Source organism: Stegodyphus dumicola, chromosome 3, assembly GCF_044657685.1.
Source record: "Stegodyphus dumicola isolate Sdum_Otavi_A_Nest chromosome 3, ASM4465768v1".
Classification (NCBI taxonomy): Eukaryota; Metazoa; Arthropoda; class Arachnida; order Araneae; family Eresidae; genus Stegodyphus; species Stegodyphus dumicola.
Window position 1 is genome coordinate 26,455,420 of NC_140770.1, and position 27,479 is coordinate 26,482,898.

Genomic DNA, 27,479 nt, shown 5'->3' on the forward strand with positions numbered 1-27,479 from the left:
GAGCGATAAGACATCTGGTTGGCGATGAGGTATCCAGGCATCGTAGCGCTGTAAATCTGAAGTTTTACAATAGTTATACATAAAATAGTACTAAATCAGTTCATAAAAGGTGTGTGTTGCAGTCATAAATGCAGAAAATAAAATACGATTCCAAAAAGTAAAATAGTATATACAGGAAAAATATAAGTAATATCTTGTGGGCATGGCTGTGTGTGTCACATGATCATCCGGCTAAGATTTCTAAACATCATTATTTACAAGTCAAATAAGTTTTTCAGAGTACTACATACTTAAAAACACAAATTATGTTGGAAAATCCTGGTTTCCACTGAGTAGAAAAGCGGCATATGGACGGAGGTGCCTGTCCTCGTGTAAAATTTCATAGTGAAATAGGTTGAAAATGTCCATATGTTGGCACTCCTTAGCGGCGTCATAAAATGCCGTGTTAGTTCTTCTTAAATATTGTGTTGTAGTTCGCAATTTTAATAATGTATGTACCTCAAGAATGTACGAAAAAACCACTGAGTAAGAAATTGGTAATAACTTTTCTCATAATAATTTCAAATTTGAAATAAACTTTTAAAAATCCATAGCAATATCGTATCGAAACCTGTTTCCATGTCACATGTATTGCATAAAGAAATGTGAAATTTGAAGAACTAATTTTCCTAAATATTTAATACTCGAATCCGTATAAGTTGCATGCATTTGTTTTAGTAAAGTGTTATGACAGATTTTTTTAAGAGCTGTCGGAGACAAATGATAATATTCCTCGACAGTAATGAACGAGAATACCATGCATTTGTTCAAAAACAGAAACGAAGTATTTGTGAGATTTATTCAACATCCAAGTCTTAATTTTAACAGTTTTATATTATTTTTCTCTACTAGCCAGGTATAGTTTAAGTGTCTCAATTGGGTATCAAAACGCGTGTGTGAAAACACTGATCTGCACTTTGTTACTAGATATTTTTTTCCTTAAATTTAGTTTTTTATATATCAAGGTGTCTGTAGTCAATGTGTATATTGTATTAATTCGGGAAGTTCCCTGATTCTTTAAACATGAGTATACAAGCAGCAGTGAAAGTAAAAAATAATTATGAAAACCAAATAGTCTATAACGATTTTAATGCCAAGTCATAAATAATCAAATGAATAACTTCAAATTTCTGAATTTGTTTAATATCACAATTTTCAGTTCCGGTTTTGGTGAGAATCGAAATAATATAAATTTGAATTCAAAATCATGAAAATCCTCAGGATTTTCACGATTTTGTTCTTACAAATCCTTGACATGATAAATAGTATCATAATAATGCTAAATAACTGAAGAAAAATGCATTTGCTGGCTCTCTAAGATTACTTGGATGGCCTCTAGGTTCAGACCAATAGCTTTTAAGATTAGTGTTTTTGAGCAGAATGAAACATTAATTTTTAACAGAGTTTTGGTCTAATAGTTCATGGTATCGATCTATTAGACTTTGCTGTATTTTCAGCACAAAGACCATATTCTATTTGTTAATCTGTCACAGCTCAAACAGCACGGTAACCTAATCTGCAAACTATGTTCGCTTGAGATGAGTAAACCTTGTTAGAAAGCTAAACTATTTGTGAAAACTGCATCTAACGTCTATCATTCAAATTTACTTTAAACAAATAACCCACATAGCACAAAAACATGCCTGGGATATCCCGAAGATGTTGCTCGCGGGGTATGCGCACATCCTCAGGACATCGCGGAATATCTCTCGAACCTCCTAAACACCTCCTCCAGAGTTCTTAGTGTCACATCCCAGTATATCCTCAGGACATCCTAACTAAGTCCCATCGACAGCGTACGGCATGTTATTAGGATATGAACTCTTACTTATTACATCCTCAGGACATCCCACTCATCTCCTAAACACAACCCATTTTATCCAAAAATCATCCTATCTATGTCCCATCAACAGCGTATGGGATGTTGGTAGGATTTAAAGTCCTACTTACTACATCCTCAGGACATCCCACAATATCCCAATTTCCTCCTAAACTCATCTTCCCGAGTGCTTAATGTCACATCCCAGTATATCCTTTGGACATCCTATCTAGGTTCCACCGACAGTGTATGGGATGTTATCAGGATTTTAAATACTAATTACAATATACCTTTGACCTCTTAAATACATACTGTCAACTGCTTAGTGTCACATCCCAGTATATATACAGAGAAAACTTCCAGTGAAAGTATATGAAGGTGTAGTGATGATCTAAAACCTAATTACTTTACACAGATAGTCTCAAATCCTTCTCCTATGGTTACTATCGAAAAATCAGAAATGTTGAAAATATTTATACAACATATTTATGTATTTATGAATCAAAATACATGAGAAATCGCAGTGAGAAAAAGCACTGCTACCTTAATCTGTGATTATATATAACAAATTCAGTGAATTATAGTTAACAAACAGTGAAAATATTTATATTTCTGAAATATTTTATATATAACATTTTCAGTTTCGCATATGTGGCAGCTTGAGATTTTTTTTAAGTATACCAATTTTTTTAAATGTCTAAAAATTTTTGTATTTTCAAGGAAAGCTTATTCTTTCACCTTTAGTATATAAGTAATGGTAATTTACCAGATAAAATTACGTAATGGGGAATACAGAAAAATATCTAACCACTTACTTTTGACTTCATCTGCAGAGAGACTAAACATGTAGTTCAGCTAAATCTGTTATAATAAATATTTATAATAATGCTAAATCCTGCAATAACTATTAATATGACAAATTTTTGTAAACCTATTTATTTGGATGAAAACTAAACACATTCAGAAATTTATGGCACTATATTATGGTTAACAGAGGAAAAACACTTTTCAAAATTCAAAATAGTTTTTATAAATCCAATTTATCACATTTTCCTTAAATTCCTGAAAAATAATCTTATATCCATGTAAAAGAGGAATATGTATTCATCTGTATATAAAAACTCTAAATACTGGAGTTAAACTGGAGCTTAGCCATTGCCAAAAATAAATAAAATGCAATTACTACATGTGAATATAATTCATAATTAAATTTAAACAAATCACTATTAGAATGCAAATTAAAGGAAGCTTTTAAAATATTTTAACATATAGTACCTATAAACAGAGTAGCCATTATTTGTGTTGTATCATAAATTATAATACGACGTTTAGCTTAAGAGAGCTTCTCCTGACGCATGCGCCGTTCGCGTTTATCCGCGCGGTGTATGATGACGTAACTGTTTATTACGTATGTATGTATATGTATACCATTCTTACTTCTTCGCCCTTTTTTCTCTGCTGTATGCAACTATGTTTAAGTTAATCTCTGTCATTAAAAATGTTCATTGATATTACAATCTATTTAGGCTCATTTATTTCTTCAATTTGACTATTCGATTATAGTAAAATAAACATGGGGTATGCCTTTTAAATTTTTTATGTCAGAAATTAAACTCAACCTACCAGCTGAACCATATGAGCAGTTGTATCAGTCAGCCACTGGTAGGTAACCTAAATAACGAATCAACATATAAAGTTGCCAAAATAAGGAGAGAAACAAAATTATGATAATCACATCTTACCTAATCATAAAATTTAATGTGTAGGCAAGTCTAAAAAGAGTGAGAAGGAATTTATTTTGCAACACAAAGTAAAGCTGTCTTGCAGGAGCAAAAAAACTTGTCTCATGAGATAGTAAAAAATAATTAACTGTATCTGGTAACATTTATCTGACAACACATAAGTAATTGTTAACTACGTGCAGAAAATAAAATCTGGTCATGATAAGCAAAATGCAATTTTAAACTTTTGAGTTTAACTGCAGAAATCTACGAAAGACGTATATTTTATGTTGTAGCAGTAGTAAATCAAGATGCGGCTAATCTTTACTGTATGGTACACCTTGTTTTTTGTCTGAAAAAATCGCCAAGTGGTATTGGTTGTTCGTGAAATCATCTGGAAGCCCATTGCGACAAATAAGTTTTTCCGTTATTGTAATGTTGATAATGTTGGCGAAAATAGCCTTTGAAAAAAATAAGTTTTTGTCAATATAAAGGGGTTATTTCTGGAAATATTGCCAACGTGTTGTGATAAATTTAGTTTTGGGCTACATTTTGTAATAGTAACCCTTTTGTACGGACCCGTGTTTTTGGTTCTTACCATTCTTTTTAATTGCTATGTTTGGTTGCACGTAAGTGGTATGGTCTTGTATTTTGAACTTGCTATTATTTTGGTGTGGGTACCATCGTTTGAGTATGTCTGAGGTGAATAACAGACGATGAATTTAATTGAATTGCTTATCTGGAGGATGGAGGAAATGGTGGTGGAAAGCCTAAACGTATGCATGTGAAAAAAAAGGTATGTTAAAAAAATGACGCTTCATTTATTTATTCGTCTCTGTGTGTTAATTTTTCTTTTTGTTGTTTAATATTTTTATGTTAGAAAATATGTATTTTTGGTAACTTATTCCTCTCTGTTTTTGTATTTTTGGTTGTCTCTGTGTGTTAAGACAGTGGCGAATATTTTCTTGTAAACATGATATTTTTAACTTTCTGGTTTTCTTAAAGTGAAAATAGATCAATGTGTACATGTGCAAAGTTAAGGCAGTGCACAATACCTAGTTTGTGCAGTTTTCTGTTTTTTTTTTTTAAGTTAAAATAGGTCGATGTGTACATGGACACCAAGTTTGTGTATGTCTTTGACTTCTTATTTTGGTTTTGTGTAACGGCAATCTTGAAATTTGTGCCGATTCTTCCAGGTGACGATCTTGATATAAAATAAGAAACGATTTGCCAAGGGTTACCGTAGAGTAAATTTTTACCAAAGATGTTCTACCATAATCACCATTTCAGTGGTTTAAACACTAGTGGAACAGTATTCAGAGATGAAGATTTCAGTTTTGTTTACACAGCATGATGGTTTAGGCACTCCAGCCGTTACGGTGAACAAGATTATAATAAACATAGCCAAAACAATTATCTATAAATATCGACGTATAAAACTGCATGAACTAATATATTTCTTATGCTAGTATGTACAGAATCCTTAATCGAAGTGAAAATGAGAAGACTGTGCCTGACTTACGTGATTACAAACTTACTCTGAGCCGTTTTTCTGTGACTCTTTTACTGTGTAGAGCTGTATAGAGATTTAGAATTAATCAGTAAAGGCTTGCAACGTAATAACGTCACAAGAGGCTTTTTTCTCGACAAAGCTAAGACTTTCGATCGTGTTTGGCTGGGTGCTCTTATTTACAATTTACACATTTCGGGGCTCCAAGAGTACATTAAACACATAATTAAATCCTGCATGACAGGTAGACACTTTGTCTTTCGTGTCACAGGAATTCTCTCTACACCTAAACTTTTCCTTGCAGGCGTCCCCCAGGGAAGTCTTCGCGGACCTATACTTTTTAATATATACGTGAATGACATACCCACTCTGAACAACACAAAACTCGCAATGTATGCTGATGACACTGTGATCCTTACACAAGGCCGGCTATACAACAGCTACAAAACCACATACATGCATTAGAGACTTGACTCATCAGATGGAAAATTAAGGTTAATGTGGAAAAGACTCAGGCAATCCTGTTAACAAAAAAGGAGAAGTTCAATAAAAACCTACATTTCTACGGAGTGTCAATTCCCTGGTACAGGCAAGTCCGACCAGGCCCGGTCGTTACAAAAACATAATACAAAAATTTCACCCTTTGGTGAAATTTATCGAACTTCTTAGTAGCTGAGTTTAAGGTCAGGTACATGTCATTCACAATCATTTCCGGAATTTATCCCTCCATCTTTTCTCAGAAACTGAGTAGCCGGGCTTCCCAGGCCCGAGACCCTCGCTAGCATTGTCATTTAAAAATGTGAAAGATGTCAGGCAGTTGCAAAAATGTCACGCTATTTGATTTATGACGATGAAATGAAAAGATTACAGAAACTATTAGCCGAAATGTTGACTGATGAAGATTCAGTTAATGAAGAAGACGAAGAAATAATTGATGAAGAACAGTTTAGTGATCACCAATCGAATTCTGAAGAGACATTAGATTCAAGCGATGAATCTAGTAATGAATTCAGCATTTCTGTTTCCGTGAATTGATATCTTGTCAAAGATAGCCATCAAATTTGAAAGGTAGAGAGCTGCTCGACACAAGAATATTACAGAAATCAGATCATTTATCTGTCTTCTTTGTTTTGGAGAATTTTGTTTTAAAATAGAAGGCTTCTCACGTAAATGTTGCGAAGTTTGGGCGACTGACGGGACAGGGCTTGACATTTTTCATCGAACAGTGTCTCATAAACGTTTTTTAATCCTAATGAGATGTTTGGGATTTGATGACCTAAGAGATCGTCCTTCTAGAAGAGAAATGGATAAACTGGCTCCGGTAAGAAATGATTTTGAAAAGTTCGTTAAAAATGCTGGCGAATACATCACAACTGACGAAAAATTAGAACCTTTTATAAGAAGATGCTCCTTTCTTCAATACATTCCAAGTAAACCTGCAAAATATGGAATTAAAGTTTTTGCTGTTTTTGATGCAAGGACATTTTGTACTTCAAATCTTGAAATTCATGCAGGAACACAACCCAAACGGTCGTGCAGCTCAGAAAATGGTCTTGATAAAGTAGTCAAAATTACGCTCGTGGGAACTATCAGAAAAAATAAAAAAGAACTGCCAATATATTTTACTTGTGGCAGAAAAAGAGAAGTTTGATCATCATTATTTGGATTTCAAAGAAATATGACATTAGTTTCCTACACACCAAACAAAAATAAATGCGTTGTTCTATTGTCCACCATGCATAATGACAGAGCCATCGATGTTTCGACTGGAGAAGCAAATAAAAAAAACAGAAATTATGACTTTTAATGATTTAACAAAGGGTGCTATAGATGTAGTAACCATTTATAGTACTGCTAGAATTAGCAACAGATGACCAATGGCAGTATTCTTTAGTATGTTCAACATTGCAGCTATGAATACTAGAATATTATTGTTATCTTCGAGGACGCCAGTAGTGCAATATAGAAAACGAAGTTTATTTATCAAAGAATTTGCATTAGAACTTTTCAAGGATCACATTCAAGAAAGAAGCTCGCAGCAAAATTTCCACGCGAATTGAGTGAAAAATGAAATTGCAGATATAGGGAAAATTGGGAAGGACACTCGCCAAAAAAACAGGAGTGTTCTAGGGAAAGATGCCATATATGTAATAGCGTAAAGGACCGAAAACCACAAATTTGCTGCGCTAAGTGAGAGAAAAATGTTTGCGGTAAACACAGCGCGATTTTTTGCAAAAAAAAATGTGAAATGTAAGTTTTTTTTTGAAAATATTTCTGTAAAAATTTAATATTACATAAATTAGTATTAAATTTCGTTTGCTCACAAAAAGAAATCAGTCTGATTTTTTCTGTTAATGATAAATAATTTCAATCTTAAAAGTGTATTAAAATACAATTTTTTTAGAATTATTAAATTCAAAGTATATTTTTATATTTTATATACTTTTTATTATTTAATTTTTTTCTTCGATTACACAAACAATTTTATTTTTATTTCGTTAAGAAATAACGTTTCGGACCTACGGAGCCCGACGCGCGTCCTCGCGTAGCTAAAAGCAGCGCGCGTCTTCGCGGGTTAACAGCGTGAAATAGCATTCTTTCTATAGACAACAAGTTACTCATTTAACAAGTCCCTTCTACGTCCAATATTGCCTTATGCTTGCTCTGTTTGGGCTTATTCTAGTTGATCCTTAAGGAAGAAATTGAAAACTGCACAAAACGGGGTTTTGAGACAAATTAGTAATGTTTTATGGTAGCTTCGGATTTACAGATTTGCATGCTGAACTGAAAATTGACCACATTTTAACCTTTTACTATCGCCTTGCTAAGAAATTCTATAAAGACATAGAGTTTATTAACAACACTGCAATTAAAATTTATGATTACGACGCAAATGATCAATGTAATATCAAAAGTCCTATGGCCGTTCTTAGTTACACTCTTGATTAAGCTTAACTGCACCATGGCTACCTTATATATAGTATGATTTTGTATTGTATGTAACTGTTTACTTTTAACTTGAGCTCCTTACTTAATTTATTCTATGATTATGATCACATTTTTAATAATGCTGACTGGGTCTTGTATTTACCAAATGTTTGCTTGACAATTTTCATGTGTTCATTTATTATTGTTCCCAATGGCTCGACGGAGTTTGCAGCTTTTCTGGACAGCATTTTCATCACCGAATCATGTATGCGTGTTACAAATATTCATCTTACAAATATTCATCAAGTCATTTATTAAGGCCATTATAAATAATTATTTGAAAAAAAACCCTTAAGATATCCTGGGCATATTTATATAATACTATAAGTTGTAACTTTGTATTGTACCCGAAGTGGCATATTTTCATTTGTGGATAGGGTCTAAGACCCAGGCACCCCGGTGCTACACCATCACTCGTTGCGTAATCTGTTAAAAGATGCCTAACACTCACAAAGACCTCACAAAAACTGAGTACTATCAGCCCTCTTTTCGATGCGAGCAAAATTTTGAAAAGGTTATCCATGCCAGAATACATCCTTTTTTGACAGATTTCCCGCACAGCAATTTGGCTTTAGAAAAAATCTCTGTGACGAAGCAGTTGGTGCGTCTGACAGAATTTATTAGAGGTGCCTTTAATAATAAACAATGTGTTGTCTTAGTCATGATAAACGTGGCTAAAGTGTTCGATAGCGTCGGCCCGAGGGTTAATTTTCAGGCTTATTTAAGCTCGAGTTCTCTAGGGAATTAACCCTAATTGTGAGTTTATTTATCACTGAGAACATTTCATATCTGCATTTCATATACTTTGAACAGGAAGCAGGTGTGCACTAATGATGGTCAGAGTTCAGTTTGATGTCCCATATTGTGCACTACTACATATTTGAAAAGATAAAATTATTTTATTAACAAAGGCAAATATTGTGTGTAATATATCCAATTTGTACAGAGTAGAATTTGTAAAGTGTAGGACTATGTACAAAGCAGAATGTTTTAAACAGTGTAAGAATACAAGTAATCCTTTAAACTGTCCTGAGTCACAAACCACTAATAAACCTTTTCCCACTAATCTGATAAAATTAATTTCTAAAATATAGGAAAACTCATACGCATGAAAGTGTTTGTGGAGAGAGGAGATTTTTCAATTATATGCTGTCACAGGGGGTGATTAATAGTTATTAAATTCATTTTATCGCTTAGGCTGTGAAGCAGATATTGTTAAAATGTTTGCATGTCAGTTTAAACTTGTGTTCATTTCTCATATTAAGCAGTATCATGAATGAATAACTTTATTTACCAGTCGACAATGCAAGTTTTTAATTTTCTGCATTCTTTTTTCAACGGTTTTATTGGAACGTTTTTATTATGTAAAAGGCTAAAACACTTGTCTGACGCCTACACTTCACTGAAGATTAACATTTATTTGCATTCTTTCCTATCGGATTTCACAAACAGAAAATCAGTTACTGTTCTTTTTAATTTCACGGTGGTTTAATTCTTCTACTCCAACTTAACGTTTATCAAAACTACGTGATGATGCAATAAATCGAATCGATGCGATCGAAGCCAACTCTACATCAATGGCATTCCTTTAAAAGAAATTCTCAATTATTAAACCTATGATTCTATGCCCGGATTTACATTAACATGCTCTCGTTTGATATTTTATTACAAATACTTAATTTTCACTTGTAATTAATAATTAAAATTTTGCCTCAATGTATAGCTTAATGCCTTAATGTTTGACTATCATATGGGAGTGTCTACTCTAGATTATGTATCCTGACGGGTTTCCAAATATCAACCACCTGCCTTTTAAACTGGTAGTTTTCATCTATCACATTTATCTCGCATTTAGTTCTCAATTTTTCGCACTACTTATAAAACTCGGAATTAAAGCATGTTTACTTTCATTATCGGAATTCGAACATTCGTCAGTTGTCTCGTACCATCTTTCAAGCTTGTTATTTAAACTACAATTAAATTCCTGTGTTTACTTCCACCAAGCATAATCATCCTATAAGCCACGCCTCTCCGCTATGTTGGGTTACCAGCCCGAACATAACTTTGCATTACGCTGTGTCGGCGAAGCGGTTATCGTTTGTAATTTCAATTTTACACCATCGCTTAAGCTGCAGAGGGCAACACAAAGAACTGTGATATAGCATGACCGACTCATCCGCGACCATGATCGCAAACACGCATGCGCATTTCGGACCGAATTATTCTCAAAATAGGGTGAAAGGATGGGGACTTTCTTTCCCTCCAGCATAGCTTTTCCGGAGATGAGAAGACCTTTCACGTCGCAGCAAGTAATACCACCCCTTTTGGACGAGTCTATGTGTTTTGGCACAATGCCAACCAGGGTTGCGCTTGAGAGGGTGATCGATTCATAACAGGCATCCTAGATTTATTATTATGTTAACGAAACTAGTAGTCTCTACAAAACATTACTACTTGTTTATTACTCACCAGATTTCTCGTACACTTTTACGTTAGAACAATTCAGCTAGTGTTACGATTTTAATATTACGTGGCCGTATCTTCTCTTTTTTTAATCAAATTGCGTTGTCTCTTGAGGCGAAGCGGTGTTTATATAAAGTGTGGCATTACAGCACTCCTGTCTACATCTCGAAACGTCAGTATGTATGTGAGGCGGTTCTATAACTTTCATCCAAGAGGGAAGCTAGAATTCTTGCACATGCGATTTTCCCGTCTATTTTTCCATCGCTAACGTTTAAAAAATTTCCAATGCTACGACAATTTTCCAAAGAATATACACAGACGTCTTTGCCTTTTCAGGGCCAACTCAACAGCTCTTCTCGAAACAATCGGATACACTAGCCCGTATCGGATTGTTTGTGGAAAGAACCAAACAATGTTTACCCAGCGAAAACGTTTGTACTCGTTTTCGTAAAACATACATACACACAAAGACACTACTTGTGTTTTTTTCTTTTCCCTCTGCTGAAGATTTTCCCTTGCTGAAGGTTTACTTGAAACATATGATTTAAAGTTTCCAATAATAAATGCTTTTTATGTTTATAACAACTTTTAGATGTTTAATGTAGATGGGATGTATCTGATTTTAAACTGCTGTAACTGTTAATATAATTTTACGGATGTCAATTTACTAAACTGCTTAGAAAGTTACTTATAACTCCACCGACTTGAAATGTAGCAACTAATTTGGGACAAAATTTTCGACCTAAACGTAACAACTAATTTGGGACGGATGGAGTATAATTCAACATTTTGTTTTAATTCCTTTTAAGAAATTTCGTCATCACGAATTATAAAGCTATCATATTAAAAAATCACTGTTTTCAAAAAGGCTTTTAACGTAATAATATTAAGAATAATAAATAGAAAAACGATTGGGATGACAAGCCAAATCTTCTTTCCAAGAATTTTGAATATAAATATATTAATTTCAATTAAAATACTTTTAATATATTTTAAAAGTGTAAAATGAGGTTAAATATTTTGAAATACTTTAATTTCCTGTAAAATTGCCTTTATTAAAATTCTACTATTAGCTCACACTCTGCCTATATCTTGTTCGAATTTCCAATCGTTCATAAAATACTCAAGTTTATCCACTCGAGTTCAAATACAATTTTTTAAACTTGTAATGTATGACACTTGATATTAATATAAGGTATTTTCTCCCTCCTTCTAGAATGCCTTCATGGTGTAACGGTTAGTACAATTGGCTCGTATTCGAAAGATCCAGGCTCGAGTCTCGAAGAGGGCATTGCTTATTTTTCCTTTCTCCCGCATATATATATATATATATATATATATATATAATAATTTATTTCCTAAGCAGTATTGATTAATTGATTATATTATCTCCTAAGTTTAATTAAAGTAGAATTATTTTAAAAGCGTGCATCCATACTGGTAAGTTATATTTTGAAAGATGTTTTGAAGTAATTTGAAAGCAAAATGTTAATAATGTTTTAACGGGGACTGGAGTTAAATCATCATGAAGAATAAAATTTCAATTGTAAAAGGAAAAATTAAAACATGTAATCATTGTCATTGATCGGAAATTAGTTGACTTTTCAAGGGGAACAAACCAACTCCCGTTCAATGAACAATAATTGATAAAAATACGTAAATACGAAAGTGTTTCGTCTTTACTCGAGTTATAAGTTAAAGGCAAACCGGCAATTCTAGTCAGGCCAAATATTTCCGCGAATAGAAGGAATTATGAACCAATGCTGATATTCAAAGAACTTATTCTTATGAAGCATTTTAGTCAATTCAATTTGGAGTAAAAATCAATTACTGTAGAGAAATCCTATTTAACTCGAGTAATCGTCCCCGACACTTTCATGTTTATGCATTTGAGTACCATATTATTTGTAGAAATTAAACATTGGAAATTGTCATTATGAAATCGAATTCAAAGTAAAGTTGAAATAAACATAGAAGATTATAAAAAAAGATAAATAATGCAAAATTTGTAAAAACAAATCAAAGACAATATAAAAATAATATAAAAAATAATATAGAAAATAATATATAATAAGAACAGTGAATGTACAGGAAGATATAAAGGCCAGAAAAGGTATTAAGTAACTTACATTCTTTCTAGTGGGGGAGTTGGCAAAGTGTTCTCTTCGTGTCTGACTCAGAAGTGTAGGGTGTCCGAAAATTCTTAACGGCAGTAGGGGCTTTGAATAATATCAGTCGGTAAAACTTGAAGCAATTTATGGTAGTGGGTGGGACTTGGAATTCTTGAGGGATGTATTTTGTGGAGTTCTTATCTGAGAGACACCATCTGTTAAGATTTTTTTGAAAATACTAGTGAATGGAAATTAATTAATTTCTGGCTAATTGTCGTGTCGCAATGATTAAGAATTTAAGAAAGGAAAAAAGCATTTTCACTGTCCAAGAGCTAATAGACAGTTACTTAATACCTTTTCTGGCCTTTATATCTTCATGTACATTCACTGATCTTATTTATATTATTTTCTATATTATTTTTTATATTATTTTTATATTGTCTTTGATTTGTTTTTACAAATTTTGCATTATTTATCTTTTTTTATAATCTTCTATGTTTATTTCAACTTTACTTTGAATTCGATTTCATAATGACAATTTCCAATGTTTAATTTCTACAAATAATATAGTACTCAAATGCATAAACATCAAAGTGTCGGGGACGATTACTCGAGTTAAATAGGATTTCTCTACAGTAATTGATTTTTACTCCAAATTGAATTGACTAAAATGCTTCATAAGAATAAGTTCTTTGAATATCAGCATTGGTTCATAATTCCTTCTATTCGCGGAAATATTTGGCCTGACTAGAATTGCCGGTTTGGCTTTAACTTATAACTCGAGTAAAGACGAAACGGTTACAGCCGAAAACATCGCGGCAAAAACATCGCGGACGAAAACATCGCGGAGAAAACAACGCAAGGCGAAAACATCGCAGTTCTAAAACATCGTGGTACAAAACATCGTCGTCGAAAATAAAGCGGTTCAAAAACTTCGCAGTTTAAAAATATCGCCGTCGAAAATATCGTGGTAAGAAATAAAGTATCTATTAATCATCGCATGACGATAACATCGCAGACATGCTTTTTTCAGGCTTTAATAACTGTAAATGGATATTCCCATAATGATTTGTGAGCGCAAGTGATGTAAGGAAGGATAATTTTTACTTTCACATTTTTTTATTAACTAATAAATTTTTGCTGAAAAAATAAGAAGGAAACTTAAGCATAGAAAATTAAATGCAACTTAATAGATTATACTTTTTATGAAAAATTACCTGTAAAATCTTTATTAAAAATAATTTATTATGGTCTTTGTTAGTTAACTATGTCGATTTAAAATTCTATTAAGTGCTATAAGTTGCATTAATTTTCTATACTTAAGTTTCCTTTTTATTTTCTCAGCAAAAATGTATTAATAAAAAATATGAAAGTAAAAATTATCCTTCTTACCCTCTTGCGCTCACGAATCATTATGGGAATATCCATTTACAGTTATTAAAGCATGTCTGAAAAAAGCATGTCTGCGATGTTATCGTCATGCGATGATTTGTAGATACTTTATTTTTTATCACGATATTTTCGACGACTATGTTTTTAAATTGCGAGGTTTTTGAACCGCTTTATTTTCGACGACGATATTTTGCACCACGATGTTTTAGAACTGCGATGTTTTTCTCTTTGCGATGTGTTCTCCCACGATGTTTTGTAGCACGACGTTTTCGCCTTGCGTTGTTTTCTCCGCGACGTTTTCCTCCGCGATGTTGTCGGCGGACACCAGACGAAACACTTTCGTATTTACGTATTTTTATCAATTATTGTTCATTGAACGGGAGTTGGTTTGATTCCCTTGAAAAGTCAACTAATTTTCGATCAATGACAATGATTACATGTTTTAATTTTCCTTTTACAATTGAAATTTTATTCTTCGTGATGATTTAACTCCAGTCCCCGTTAAAACATTATTAACATTTTGCTTTCAAATTACTTCAAAACATCTTTCAAAATATAACTTACCAGTATTAACCAGTAACTTACCAGTTATAACTTACCAGTTTTTAGAATTAAAATAAGCAGTGTGGCCAGTATTCCCTTTCACCTCCCTTTGTCACACTGATACAAAGGCACTTCCATTTCTTGCGTAAATATAAAAACAAAGATACACATACATGTATATGTATGTGTATCTTTGTATACCTATATACAGTATAGATTCACACTTTTAAAATAATTCTACTTTAATTAAACTCGGGAGATAATATAATCAATTAATCAATACTGTTTAGGAAATAAATTATTATTAACTAACTTTGCAGCAATTGCGCAAGTAATAATAACTTGTATTCGCACTAAATGGATTTAAGATCATACAACATTATATATATATATATATAAAACCTAATGACTCTACAGTAAGAACTAAAGATTCGTATAAAATTCTATATAGAGTATAAAATTCTAAATTTAAATCAAGTTGGCTCAGTCTAGACCAGTGATTCTCACCAGCTTTTTCCCCATATACCCTTTCCACCATTGCTAAATGATCATTCAACCTCTCCTTCCCAAAACTTGAAAAGTAGATATGTGTTTGTTTAAATACGGATTATTTTTTAAGTAAATTAAACAAGTATCAAACATGTTGGTAAATACCAAAATTTGAATAAATGTTCTTTTTTGTATTCATAAACTAAATCTAAATACTTAATACGTAAAGAAAAGGTGGACTAAATTACTCTCTGAAACTTTGAAATTCCCCTTAGGGCTATTCCTCCTGATTGAGGACCCATAGTCTAGCCAGAATTCGTTTTTAATAGTGACTAAATATACAGATAATTTAATTTGTCCCACTTTTCTTATACTAACTTTTGTCACAGAAACTTCGGATTACGTGCATGTTTTTTGAAAATAAAAGACACAAATTTAAAAAAAAATATATGTTTAAAATTTGATGTTGAATTCAAAAACAGTTATTTGGTAGCCAGACCTAATAAACCTAAGAGATCAAATTTGAAGTACACCTTACTTGTTCTTACTAACTTCTGCTTAATGAATTAGAATTATTCTTAGAAAAGAACCTTAAAAACTGGTGAAACATTTCATGCTAGAAAACAAGATATTAGAAACTTTGAACTCATTCAATAGAAGAAAAAAGTTATTCAAAACGTAACTCCATAACAAAACATTTTTTTTCTACTTGATCGTCAACACATGAGGCTTTTAAGAAATACCTCCTACAAGATATGTGGCCACTATTTCTGTGCTGTCAGAATATGAAATTCGTATAAGGAAATCAATGCACTTCGAGGAGAAGAAAATGACCTTAATTTGATAGTTTTTCTACCTAATAAATTTTTACATGTTATGAGTTTCTTTTTCTTAATCTAGGCGAAATAATATTCAACACGTAATAACAGCATAAAACCCACAAAAGAAGTGTTCCAGTGAATTTTCAGTTTCTAAATGCTGTTTAAATTTGCTTCAATCAAAGTTTTTGTATATAAATAATTACGGTAAATTGAAATGAACTGTTTTTTAAGCGTTTACAGTTAATCGAGTAATATAATATTTTTATTGAAATAAAAATTATTTTTAATGTGCAAGATTACTTTTCTTACAACGCTGGGCTCATGGTTCTTAAATCCTCTTGTTGCTAAGTTCAGAAACCTGTGTTATTAAAATTATTCGAATAGTTTAACTTTTATTACGGTTTCATATTTTTCATTTTAACTTTCACATGGTTGCGTTTTCAACCATATGAAAGTTAAAATGAAAAATATTACTTGTACGTAAATTTTAATATATGTAATAATTTAATGTTTTTAGAAATAGTTCAGTAGTTTTACTTTTAAACAATGGCTTTGATATAACAAGCATGTTTAATTAGTTCATCAAAAAGTTGTTAGAGACACTATCAAATCAGGAACTAGCATATTTTTCCACTCTGCAGTTTTACTGCAAAAACAGTGAATTATCCCTTTAAAAATGGTTAAAAAATATTTAATTCCTTTCATTTTCCAATTATTGAAATTTTTAAAATAATTGAAATTCTAACTAAATCCTTAGACAAAAGGTTATTCAAGAACTATACTAAAGAAATGTAAGAAAGGGGTTAACTTCAGTTACAAGCGGAATTTCAGATAATGTTATTTTCTAGTAGGTAACTAACAAAAAACATTTAAAATCCTCTTTAATTGTTCTCCTGCCACACCCTCCCTTCTGAGGCCTTCTTTGGCGCCCCAGGTTCCATAGGGAATAAAGCAATTAAGCAAGGCTCTCCTCTCTTTAACTGCTTTTTCACACAGCTGGGGGCAAAAGAAAAGGAAGGCAATGGTTTCCTGCCTGAATAGCCAGCGGCCAGTTAGAAAACTACATGACAAAAGCCCACAAGACGAATGCCCACTTAAAACCAGCACACATTTTCAGGAAATCCAAAATAACTATGACTTCCTGAAAAATTTTACGAGTAATTATTATGATTAAAAAAATTAAATTTCAAGTGGGAATGAAATTAATTTATGTAAAATCCAAGTTGTCAAAATTTAACTGGATTATTTGAAACCATGCTTTTTATTCACCATTAAAACGGTGTTTGCGCTTAATCATAATAGAATACTGTACTTTTATTTTTTTTTCGTTAAAATGAAAGTTCGGCTTTAATTCTCCATATTAAATTCATATAATGCAAAATTTTCTGTAGTGTTAAATTATTCATAAATTATTCTCTGTATATGATGAAAATTTACATACATATTATACTCCTTATAATTTTGTAGAATTAAAATAAGCTGTGTGGCCAGTATTCCCTTTCACCTCCCTTTGTCACACTTATACAAAGGCACTTCCATTTCTTGCGTAAATATAAAAACAAAGATACATACATGTATATGTTTTTAATTATATTATTTTGATTGACTCTCTGTACTATATATATATATATACGAATTTAATTCAGCCGGAGACGAAAATGAAATGTGTTCCGCTACTTAAATTTATTGTTCAATTATTTCTTATTCATTTATTTTTTATTTTATCTCTATTCATGACGTATATATCGGTGTGGGTTTTTGTTAGTGTGGACTTTTATCAGCGTGCCCTTCTATCTATGTGGGCTTTTATCTGTGTGGGCTTTCATCAATGTGCGCTTTCATCGGTGTGGGTATTAGTCGCGTGGGCAATTATCCCAGTGGGGTCATTTTTGTGGGCTTTTGTCGTGTGCACTTTCGTCCTTTTGTCTGGTCACCGCATGGACTTTATGTATTTCCTTCACAATGCATTTTGCTGTGAAATGACAAACATTGTACAGTTAATAATTAAAAATAAAAGTATGTTTTGACTAACAAAACTAAAGAAAGGAATATTTATACATGATTAATAAAAATTAATTATTCATGTAATATTATATCTAGAGTAAGGTACCATCCTTATACTCATTATTGGAATTGTCGTATATTGATACTTTGATACCCCCTTACTTTGTTTAAAAATTTGAAATTAGATTCCATTTACTCAAAAACCAGTATTATATTTATTTGTTCCATCTGCTTAGTTACACTTAAGTGCTTAAAGTTCTAGTCATTGTACAAGGCATATATAATAAATATGTTTTTCTCCTATCTAAAATATCTATTTGTAAAATATCTTTTGAAGTAAATCTTTTAATTATAATAATGATTAATCTTTTATGTGGTAAGATTATGTAAATTATGTATGGATATTAGATTTAAGTGACTGAAATTTAAAAATTTCAATGGGAAAGTGGTGTTTACTTGGAATATTCCCATGATTCTCGAGTTACCTGGAGTCTTGTTAGACAACAATGCTGCATAATTGTACTAGACCGTTTGGCAGATGAAGCTACTATGTATTTTTCTGCATTGCATGGAAAATAGAGGTGTGTTCTTATACCTGTTACCCATCATCTGGCTCGTAAGTATGAATAAAATATTAAGATACTTATTTATTGATCTATTATTTATTGAAAAATATTTTTATGATATAAATCCAGATGTATTGCATAGTTACAAGAACTATCTATTAGTTTTCATGTTAGTTCTAAGCTTTATTGTAAATTTTATTTTTTTACTTTGAAAAAGAATAATTGTGATGAAATATTATATTCTGGACGATTATATATCTCTAAACCACAGAATTTCTAGCAGCAATTTGCCATCAGTGTCAACATTAAAAAATCATTATACTGAATAATTCACCTTATAGCTGTAAACTGCTAATATTTTGATACAATTGGACATATTATTTTAGGATATGTCTCTTAATCTTCTCTTAACTCGTTCCATACTCAAATCATCCCCTTAGAAGCTAAGATTGAGAATACTCGTCTCCTCAAGCAACAATTGGATGCTGTACGAGTCGCATCGGACATGGACCAGCATACACCTCTTACGGCAAAAGCAAACTGTGATACATTGAAAGTACTGGAGTCACTTAAGGGTAAGTGTGTTTTTAAATATCTCAGTATGCTAAAAAAACCCTTAGATAGCCTTGCTAATGCTTTTAATGATAATTTTAAGTTAAATATAAAAAGAAAACAACATGAAATCTCGGATAATTCAAACGCTAATTCTAACCACGAGGATGGTAAGCCCATAAGGCATACATACGTATAGTATATTTTTCAGTTGCAATACCTTATTACCACTGAGAATTTTTTGCGATTCCCAGGACGCCATAATACAGTCAAAAAGTCATTAATTCAGACACCCATAATCCGGAATGATCTATAATCCGGACCTCAAAGCTACAAACTTTCTGCGCATGCGTCGCGTTTACGTGTGCTCGTAAGACCTTTACGGCTGTGACTTTGCCTGTGCACATGCGCATAATACGTTTACGCATGCGCGTTTAACGTATAACGGACGGTATAAGCTGAGCTAAAATTATCTAATTCAGTTAATGTTGCAGATTGCGTTGTTCCTTAATCTTCGAATTGGATCAGGCTTATTATTTTTTGCAGACTGTTAGAGCAATTTTATAAAAGTAAGCTTGAACTTTCGATTATGTCAAACAGAATTTCCGATATATATTTACTAATATGTACAGGATCTACAAAGCAAAAGTATGTTTCGAAGTCCATTAAACAAAAAGTGGAATTGCTGCAAAAAATGGAAAAAGGCATATCCTTTGTTTCTTAACCATTCCGAAATCTGTTTATCAATTTCATGCTGCTCTGCGGGGGGGACATCGCAGCGCGCAATGAACTGGAAGTTGATTTGTCAGCACTATCCTTATCTTCAGGGCAAATGTTTTTATTTTATTCGGCTTATAATTCCTTACTAAATGTAGTATTTCATCTCGATGTATTCCGTCTTTGATATGATTTAAATCAAATTCCTTGTCATTATAAATATCACAAGTACACATCAAATAGTTTTCTGGTTGCAATTTTCTAATTTCGACTATGCTTAATGTATGCTTTACGCATGTGCTTGTTGAAAGAAATGTTTAATAAAGTAAACAAATAAATATTAAGCTTTTTTTTTGTAAATTTTGATACCCTTTAGATCATAATTGTTCTTTATTTCATAAATAACGGTTTCATATTTTTAATTGTATAATTTCTTCATGCCATCTTACCAGATTTAAACTGATGATCTATAATCCGGAATCGCCAAAGTCCCGACGAGTCCGGATTAACTACTTTTGACTGTATTTACAAAAATTCTGTGGAACCCAATAAGTACTGCGCAAATCCGACACATGCGTGAGTGAAACTGTCAATTTTTTCTTTTGTACACTTGCAGTTTTAGGTCACTACATTTAATTTCTAATTTTAAGACATAGAACAATGTGAACATTTTAAATAAGTAACAGATGAAATGACAGCGTCACGTGCAAAGCAAGAAAAATGAACGTTTCTATTATAAAATGAAGGCGTCAAAACGGATTCATTTTTTTTTCTTTGTCTGTATTGCCATATCTATTTTAAGATGTATTGTATTATGTAAAAATATTTGGTAATTGTAAAAGTATTATAATAAATTAAAGAAATATCAAAACTGCTAAAATTCTAGGCAACCCCCTGCTGCAAGTCCAGCGACTCCAGTTTAAGAAACCCTGGTATAGACAGACAACCCGGCGAAATTACGCCCTAATTGAGATACAGACATAAAACTTATATCAAAATGATGGGGCATGCATTTGCAGTTGAAAGCAGCAAAACGCATCAAAATGGATCATTAACTTTCGAGTCGTGTGATTTTGATGCGGCTTGCTGCTTTCAAAAGCATTTTCCTACAACTTGCATCCTATTTGAGATGCAGATATAAAATTTGTGGAGCATGAAATTGCTATTGAATGCAGGAAACCGCATCAAAATCGGACAATCGGTTCCCGTGTAAAACAGATTTTAAAAAACTGTAATTCTTAGAGATGCATCAAATTTCATTGCCATGAAAAATATATTTCGTCCTCTGGACCCTGAAAACGATACTAATTATGTCCAGAATGCAGTTAACACTGTAAATCAACGAAGCACTTCAAGTCAAAATTTACCTACACCACCACAACCAAAAGTTGTTCCTCCAGTCAAAAATTCTACAATGATATAACCAGGGCAAACAAGTCCACAATACCAATTTTAAATCATATCAAATCCGAAGAACACAGGAAAAGGCCTAAAACCATCCTCAGAGACATACAATAAAGGTTTTTGATAAACGTTTAATTACTGTAAAGGCCCTTATTTTTGCAGGCCGTAATTTTCACAAAAATGAATATATCGGTGATTTCGCGAGTTGAAAATTTCACGAATTTTATATGAACAGAACAGAAAGTTGAAAAATTTTAAAAGTACTTAAGTAAAGTTGGGGGGAAAAAAAAGTATTTCGCAAAGCTTTGATTTTTGCGATTACGACGGGCTCACGAAAATAAGGGCCTTTACACCAGTTTAAAAAAGACCCAAAAAACTAATTAATTATTCTTTAACTAATTATTGTAATATACCTAATTGCCTAGCTTAGCACCAAAAATTGGGAAAATTAAAATTTTTATTCCTATCGCATCACTAATTAATATTGAAGCAGGCTTAATTTAATTTTTCCATCATGTCCTCTAGCCCCTCATTCACTCAGCCATCCCTTTAAATTAGTATGGATTGAAGACAAGAAAGAATTTCAACCAATCACAAAAAATGCTGGTGGAAAAAATTGAAATAAGTGAGAGATGGAGCGCTTAACGAGGATCCTTAAGCGCTCCATCTCTCACTTTGTAATCACAGTTCAACAGCTTTCGGCCATGAAGGCGGTAGCTATCATAATCATACCACACACTCTACAACCAATCACGTTCGTCTCGATCTAGTTACTCAACCGTAAACCACAGAAGGATTTTTCGCCGATTTAATGGCTATATCCAAACAAAACAATAAAATTATCATAGGTAGAGACTTTAACTCACACCACAAAAATCGGAACTGCAGAAATGATAATTCAAATGGTCACATTGTTAATCAATTTGCCTCAATGGCCAACTTTACTGTTGTAGCTCCCTCCTACCCAACATGCTATAGATCTGCAAGCATTATTGAATTTTTCCTGCTAAAAAATATTTATCAACCATCAAGGATAGAAAGATTACGTGAACTATTCTCTGATTATAACCCTGTTTTAATGGAGGTGAATATCAGTAGCTATAGTACATCACACAAAAGAGCCTTTATTATGAACTGGGTAGCTCTAAACAACACTCAGTACCCGTTACCCGCGATACACAGTGAAGACGAGTTAGACGCAGTTATCGAAGATTTTACTAGCACACTTAACCGTGCTCTGAAAAATAGCAAGGCGGTCCCGTTGACTGGTAGGGCCAGAGATCCTGCTATTAGAGAACTTTTAGCTAACAGAAAGAGAGCTAGAAAAATATGGCAGAGGACCAGATGCCCAGAAGTTAAGAGAATTTTAAATCGGCTGAATCAGGAAGTCAGTACACGCACAAAACAAATGGTCTAGATATTTAGAATCACTCTCTACTGATGATCATGTATATGGAAAGCTGCTTCTAGATATAATAGATGCTACACAAATATTCTGCCCCTTAATGGCCCCTCTGGGATCACATACACAGAAACTGAGAAAGCTGAGTCACTAGCTGATCACTACGCTACTCAGTTTTACATTAACATCTCACACCCAGACACAGAACGCACAGTTAGTTACACTAACAATTTATACTTTTCATAACCAAAAACAGACAACATCCGTCTTGCTAAACCTTCGGAAGTTAACACCGCCACCTCCATACCTGTCCCTTTCAATGATGTTCGATCGATTATTGCGGCTTCCCCGCTCTCTCCAGATGAGTATGCGATGAGAATCGCTACTCAGACTGAATCTGCTCTCATCTGTAAAGAGTACTCGTCCCCATTCATTGTCTCTCCAATTCCGGTGTTCCCGGCACCACAGAGAACGCCTTCTCCGATGGGCAGGCGTTAGAGGTACACACCGTACAGGGCGTCGTGCAAACAGACCACCACCCTGCAGTCTTCTGGCCACGGTAAAACGCGATATCTGTCGTCCAGTCGCCTGCGTCGTGTGTCTAGCGATTTCTCCCGCTGTCTGCCGCCTGTTTCTTCTGGCCTGTAAGGCAATATACCGGTCATCTGCAGGTGTGGTTCCTCGTGAACGACCACTACTAAACCCCCGGATAGCTGTTCCTGTAGTTTTAAATTGTCTCCAAAGTCGTGAAACGATGCTGTGAGCAATTCCGATCTCTGCAGCCACACTTGTCACACGGCGGCCTTCCTCCAACTTCCCAATGACCTCGGGTAAAAGCATCCAGATGTCATCTAACAGATTGATTATTCGCCATTTCTCGCCGAGGCAGCAACTCAGTGTGATTTTAACTGCTATACGGTGTGCAATCTCTTTGCCAGAAATACTGATCTTTCACCGAGAACATGCTCTATACAACTCAGACACTCCCCCATTATGTCTACCTGCATATCTGCGCAAGTGCTACCGTAGATCACCTTACTTAATCTCGGGATTGGTCTTTCTGTCCGCTCTGCCTCTTCGTTCAGCTGATATGCTAATTTTTCGACTTCGTCCTTAATTTTTGCACACCAGTGTATTTCACGTGCTATACACAGGATAAGGTACAACCCAGGAACCTGGAAATGATGTGTGTCTTTGTACCCTTCTAAAGGAGTATGGATTGAAAACAGCCTAGGCCTTCCCCGTAGCACACTGTAAATCACACTTCACCCAATAGGATTACTCCTCTGCCAGCCAACAGAAGTTCAACAAGCTCCCGCCTACCACCTGACTACTGAACCATTCAGCCTTGAATACTCGAGGAGAGGGGGAAGAAAAAAGAAGAAAAGGGCTTTTTCTTCTCTCTCCGCCCCCGATTGCCTCTGCTGCTCACACTCCAACTAGCTCTAGGTTTTAACTTCAAAACTCATCATCTTATATTTGCTGCAAACTCTGCCATTACTACTGATTATAATGTCACAATTGCTTTCATTTCATTTCACTGCCATAACTGCTCTTCGAATTTTTATTTTTACGAACTTCAGCAACATTATTTCTTTAACATTCGTAAAAGTATTAACTTACTACACTGGGATAAGGCTATGCCCAGGAACCCACTACAACTGAACATTAGTTCATCGAGGAAGGGCATACTCTAAATGAAGCTGCAGATGTCCAAATAAAGAAGGAAAAGAAAACCTATTCACAATAAATTGTTTCAACAAAGGAAACGATTGTGTGATTTTAGATGACAGTCGGAGAGTATTAGTATCAAATATTTTATTTCATCATACCACCAACAAATATTTTCTTTTGTTTCAGAAGCCCATCAAAAACTTACATGACAGCAAATGCAAATCTAGTATAAATAACGTTTATGTTGCTAAAATAAATTCTGATTTCCAAAGATGGCCTGTTTCTCGCATTGTTGGTAAATCATGGTTGATGGGCATTAAGAATGGTCTTTCCTCTAATTCACTGGACACACACAAATTAGCAGCACGTTGGTGTTAATTCTTTTTAATTCTGTATTAAAATATACAACTTTAAACTTAGTTGACATATGCGGCATTTGAAGTGCAAATAATAAAAAATTTTCTTAAATACTATGCTTTGTTGCTTATCTTTTAGAAATTTAAAGACCTGGAATTCTGCAATTCTGAGTAAAAAATGAAAATAAAAAACAATTAACACCAACAAAAACTTGTGGTAACATGACAGACAAATTATTACAAATACTACAAAAGATCATGCCTTTTCATTTTATTTAACCATATGTTAAAGCAGTATTCTTTATTAGACCTGGAAAAGTTAGAAACAGGAATATATTTTACTACAAAAACTACACGACAATTTTGAAATTAGAAGCTTTTCTGTATGAATTCCACTCTAAAACAATGCAAGTGCAGTCTTGACGATAAGAAAGTCAAATTTATTGAAATTTAAATTTGTATTTCCATTTTAATTTTCATTTTCCTAAAAACATTTGTCAACTTTGCAGGATTTCATCTTCAAGTATATATGTACAGACATTTAAAGTTCTGATGTATTAACATCTCGTGGAAATACACCTATCCCTCGATTTATACAGTACTTACCTGTTTTACATGATTTCAGTTTTACACAGTTTAAAAATTAACAGATTTCAAAAACTTAGTAAAATAGTATTTGCTGCATAAATGCAAATACATACATTTGAAGTCATTTTTTAATCTCATTTCTTTGGTAACACTGGTGGCAACAACAAGGATGGGGATTCCCCGTGTTAGGGGAATCTCAATAGTATGTATATGTATTTCATAACAGTAAAATTTTAAATTATATGGTTCACGCGAACTAATGCAGTATCAGTATTTTAGCAGCAAGGATTACATCATTTTTATCTACATATCTGAATGTTTACTAGCAAGTTTTCAACATTTATAGTTTTTGTGGCATTTTTTATAATTTATGTAAATTTTTTAAAGTATTATAATGCCAAAACGATTTTTAAAAAAAATCAAAAATGAAATTAGAAGCAAAAATTAAAATATTAGATCATCTATGTAATAGAGAAGGAGTAACAAATGTTGCTAAATTTTACTCCATGAATGAAGCCACAATAAGGACAATTAAAAAAAAAAATGAAGACTCTACTAGAAAAAGAATTAGATATGGGTAGAAGACGAAAATTTAAAATGGATTCCAATTGATACTGATGCTATTAGAAACAAGGCTTTAAAAATTTATAAAGCACTTAAGAATCGGTCACTATCGACTTTGTCAGATGAAAAAAAGGTATCTTTTTCCACAAGTCATGGTTGGTTTGAGAGATTTAATAATATTTAAACAAAGGCATTCTTTACATAATCTAAGATTGAAAGGAGAAAGTGCATCTGCTGATTCGAATGTAACAACAATATCCAGCAAAATTTGCTGAAATCAATTGCCACGATCTCCTACATTTCTGATCAGATCTTCAATGCTGACGTGTCTACGTTGTTCTGAAAAAAAAAAAAAAAATACAGTCAAAAGTCGTTAATCCGGACTCGTCGGGACTTCGGCGATTCCGGATTATCGATTTTTCCGGATTATAGATCATCAGTTTAAATCTCGTAAGATGGCATGCAGAAATTCTAAAATTAAAAATATGAAACCGTAATTTATGAAATAAAGAACAATTATGATCTAAAGGGTATCAAAATTTACAAAAAAAAAAGCTTAATATTTATTTGTTTACTTTATTAAACATTTCTTTCAATGTAAGTTGTTTAAGTTGCTTCATTTTATGTGATACTAATACTTTCTCTTTAATTCTATAAACAGACATAATTTCTTTTCAGTTAAAGAGTTCTGCTGTTCAAGTCCCGTTAATTGCTGTGCCGAGAATACCGACTAACTGGTCAATGGAAATTTTTTTCGTTTTCACTAACCTCTCTGTCACATTCTTCATGTCTTTATCCATTTTTTTCAGCAATTTCACTTTTTGTTTGTTGGACATTGAAACATACTTTCGTTTTGTAGATCCTTTGGAAGTTCCAGCATCGGAAATTCTATTTGACATAATCGAAAGTTCAAGTTTACTTTTATAAAATTGCTCTTACAGTCTGCAAAAAATAATAAGCGGGATCCTATTCGAAGATTAAGGAACAACGCAATCATTAACATTAACTGAAATAGATAATTAGATAATTTTAGCCTACACCGTCCGTTATACATTAAACGCGCAGGCGAAAACGTATTCTGCGCTTGCTCACACGCATATGCGCAGTAGTCAAGTTCTTACGCGCTCGCGTAAAACGCCTGTGCGCATGTGCTAACGCGGCACATGCGCAGAAAGTTTTTAGCTTTGAGGTCCGGATTATAGATCATTCCGGATTATAGGTGTCCGAATTAACGACTTTTGACTGTACCTTGCAAATCAGCTAGTGGTCATAAGGTAGTGAAAAGTCATACAATTTTTTTCTGTTGCAATGCTTCAGGCAATTATATAATGAAACCATTGGTTATTAACAAATCAAAAACACCATGTTCATTTAAAGGAACAAATATAAATAACCTTCCCTTTTATTGGATGCCTAACAGGAAAGCACGGGTCACTGCCATAAGGTTCAATGAATGATTTCTTACCATGTTTGTCCCAGATGTCAAAAATTATTTAAGTAAAAAAGGATTGGCTTTTAAGACTCTTCTTTTAATAGATAATGCACCTGGTCATCTTCAAAATTTACAACACAAAAAAGTAGAAATAGTCTTTTTGCCCAAAAAATACAACTTCTTTATTACAGCCATTGAATCAAGTAATATTTTCTGGCTTTTACAACATTGTGTATATCAAACAAACCTTTAGGTATATTTTAGAAAAAATGGAGAATAATGAATCTTACTCTTATGGATGCTTGGAAGAAATTTACAATCTTA

General features: G+C 33.1%; 1 protein-coding gene and 1 long non-coding RNA gene across 8 annotated transcripts in view; one reads left to right on the plus strand and one right to left on the minus strand.

Annotated features, from left to right (window-relative positions):
- LOC146997940 (uncharacterized) overlaps positions 1 to 27,479 on the minus strand; it is a 188,426-nt gene that overhangs the window by 51,569 nt on the left and 109,378 nt on the right. For 3 of the 5 annotated variants that reach the window (XM_085812663.1, XM_085812664.1, XM_085812665.1), the window contains one exon: positions 25,328 to 26,062. The exons of the other annotated variants lie outside the window; for them this stretch is intronic. In XM_085812663.1, coding sequence (XP_085668789.1) covers positions 26,001 to 26,062 — 62 coding nt within the window. In that variant the 3' untranslated portion in view covers positions 25,328 to 26,000. Of the gene's footprint in view, positions 1 to 25,327; positions 26,063 to 27,479 lie in introns of those variants that run through there. 5 annotated transcript variants of the gene reach the window in all.
- Positions 18,365 to 27,479, plus strand: part of LOC146997941 (uncharacterized) — a 108,997-nt gene continuing 99,882 nt past the window's right edge. The window contains exon 1 of one of the 3 annotated variants that reach the window (XR_015040161.1): positions 18,365 to 19,041. This is a non-coding gene — a long non-coding RNA (uncharacterized LOC146997941). The remainder of the gene's footprint in view (positions 19,042 to 27,479) is intronic. The other 2 variants (XR_015040156.1, XR_015040157.1) reach the window with 2 other exon arrangements.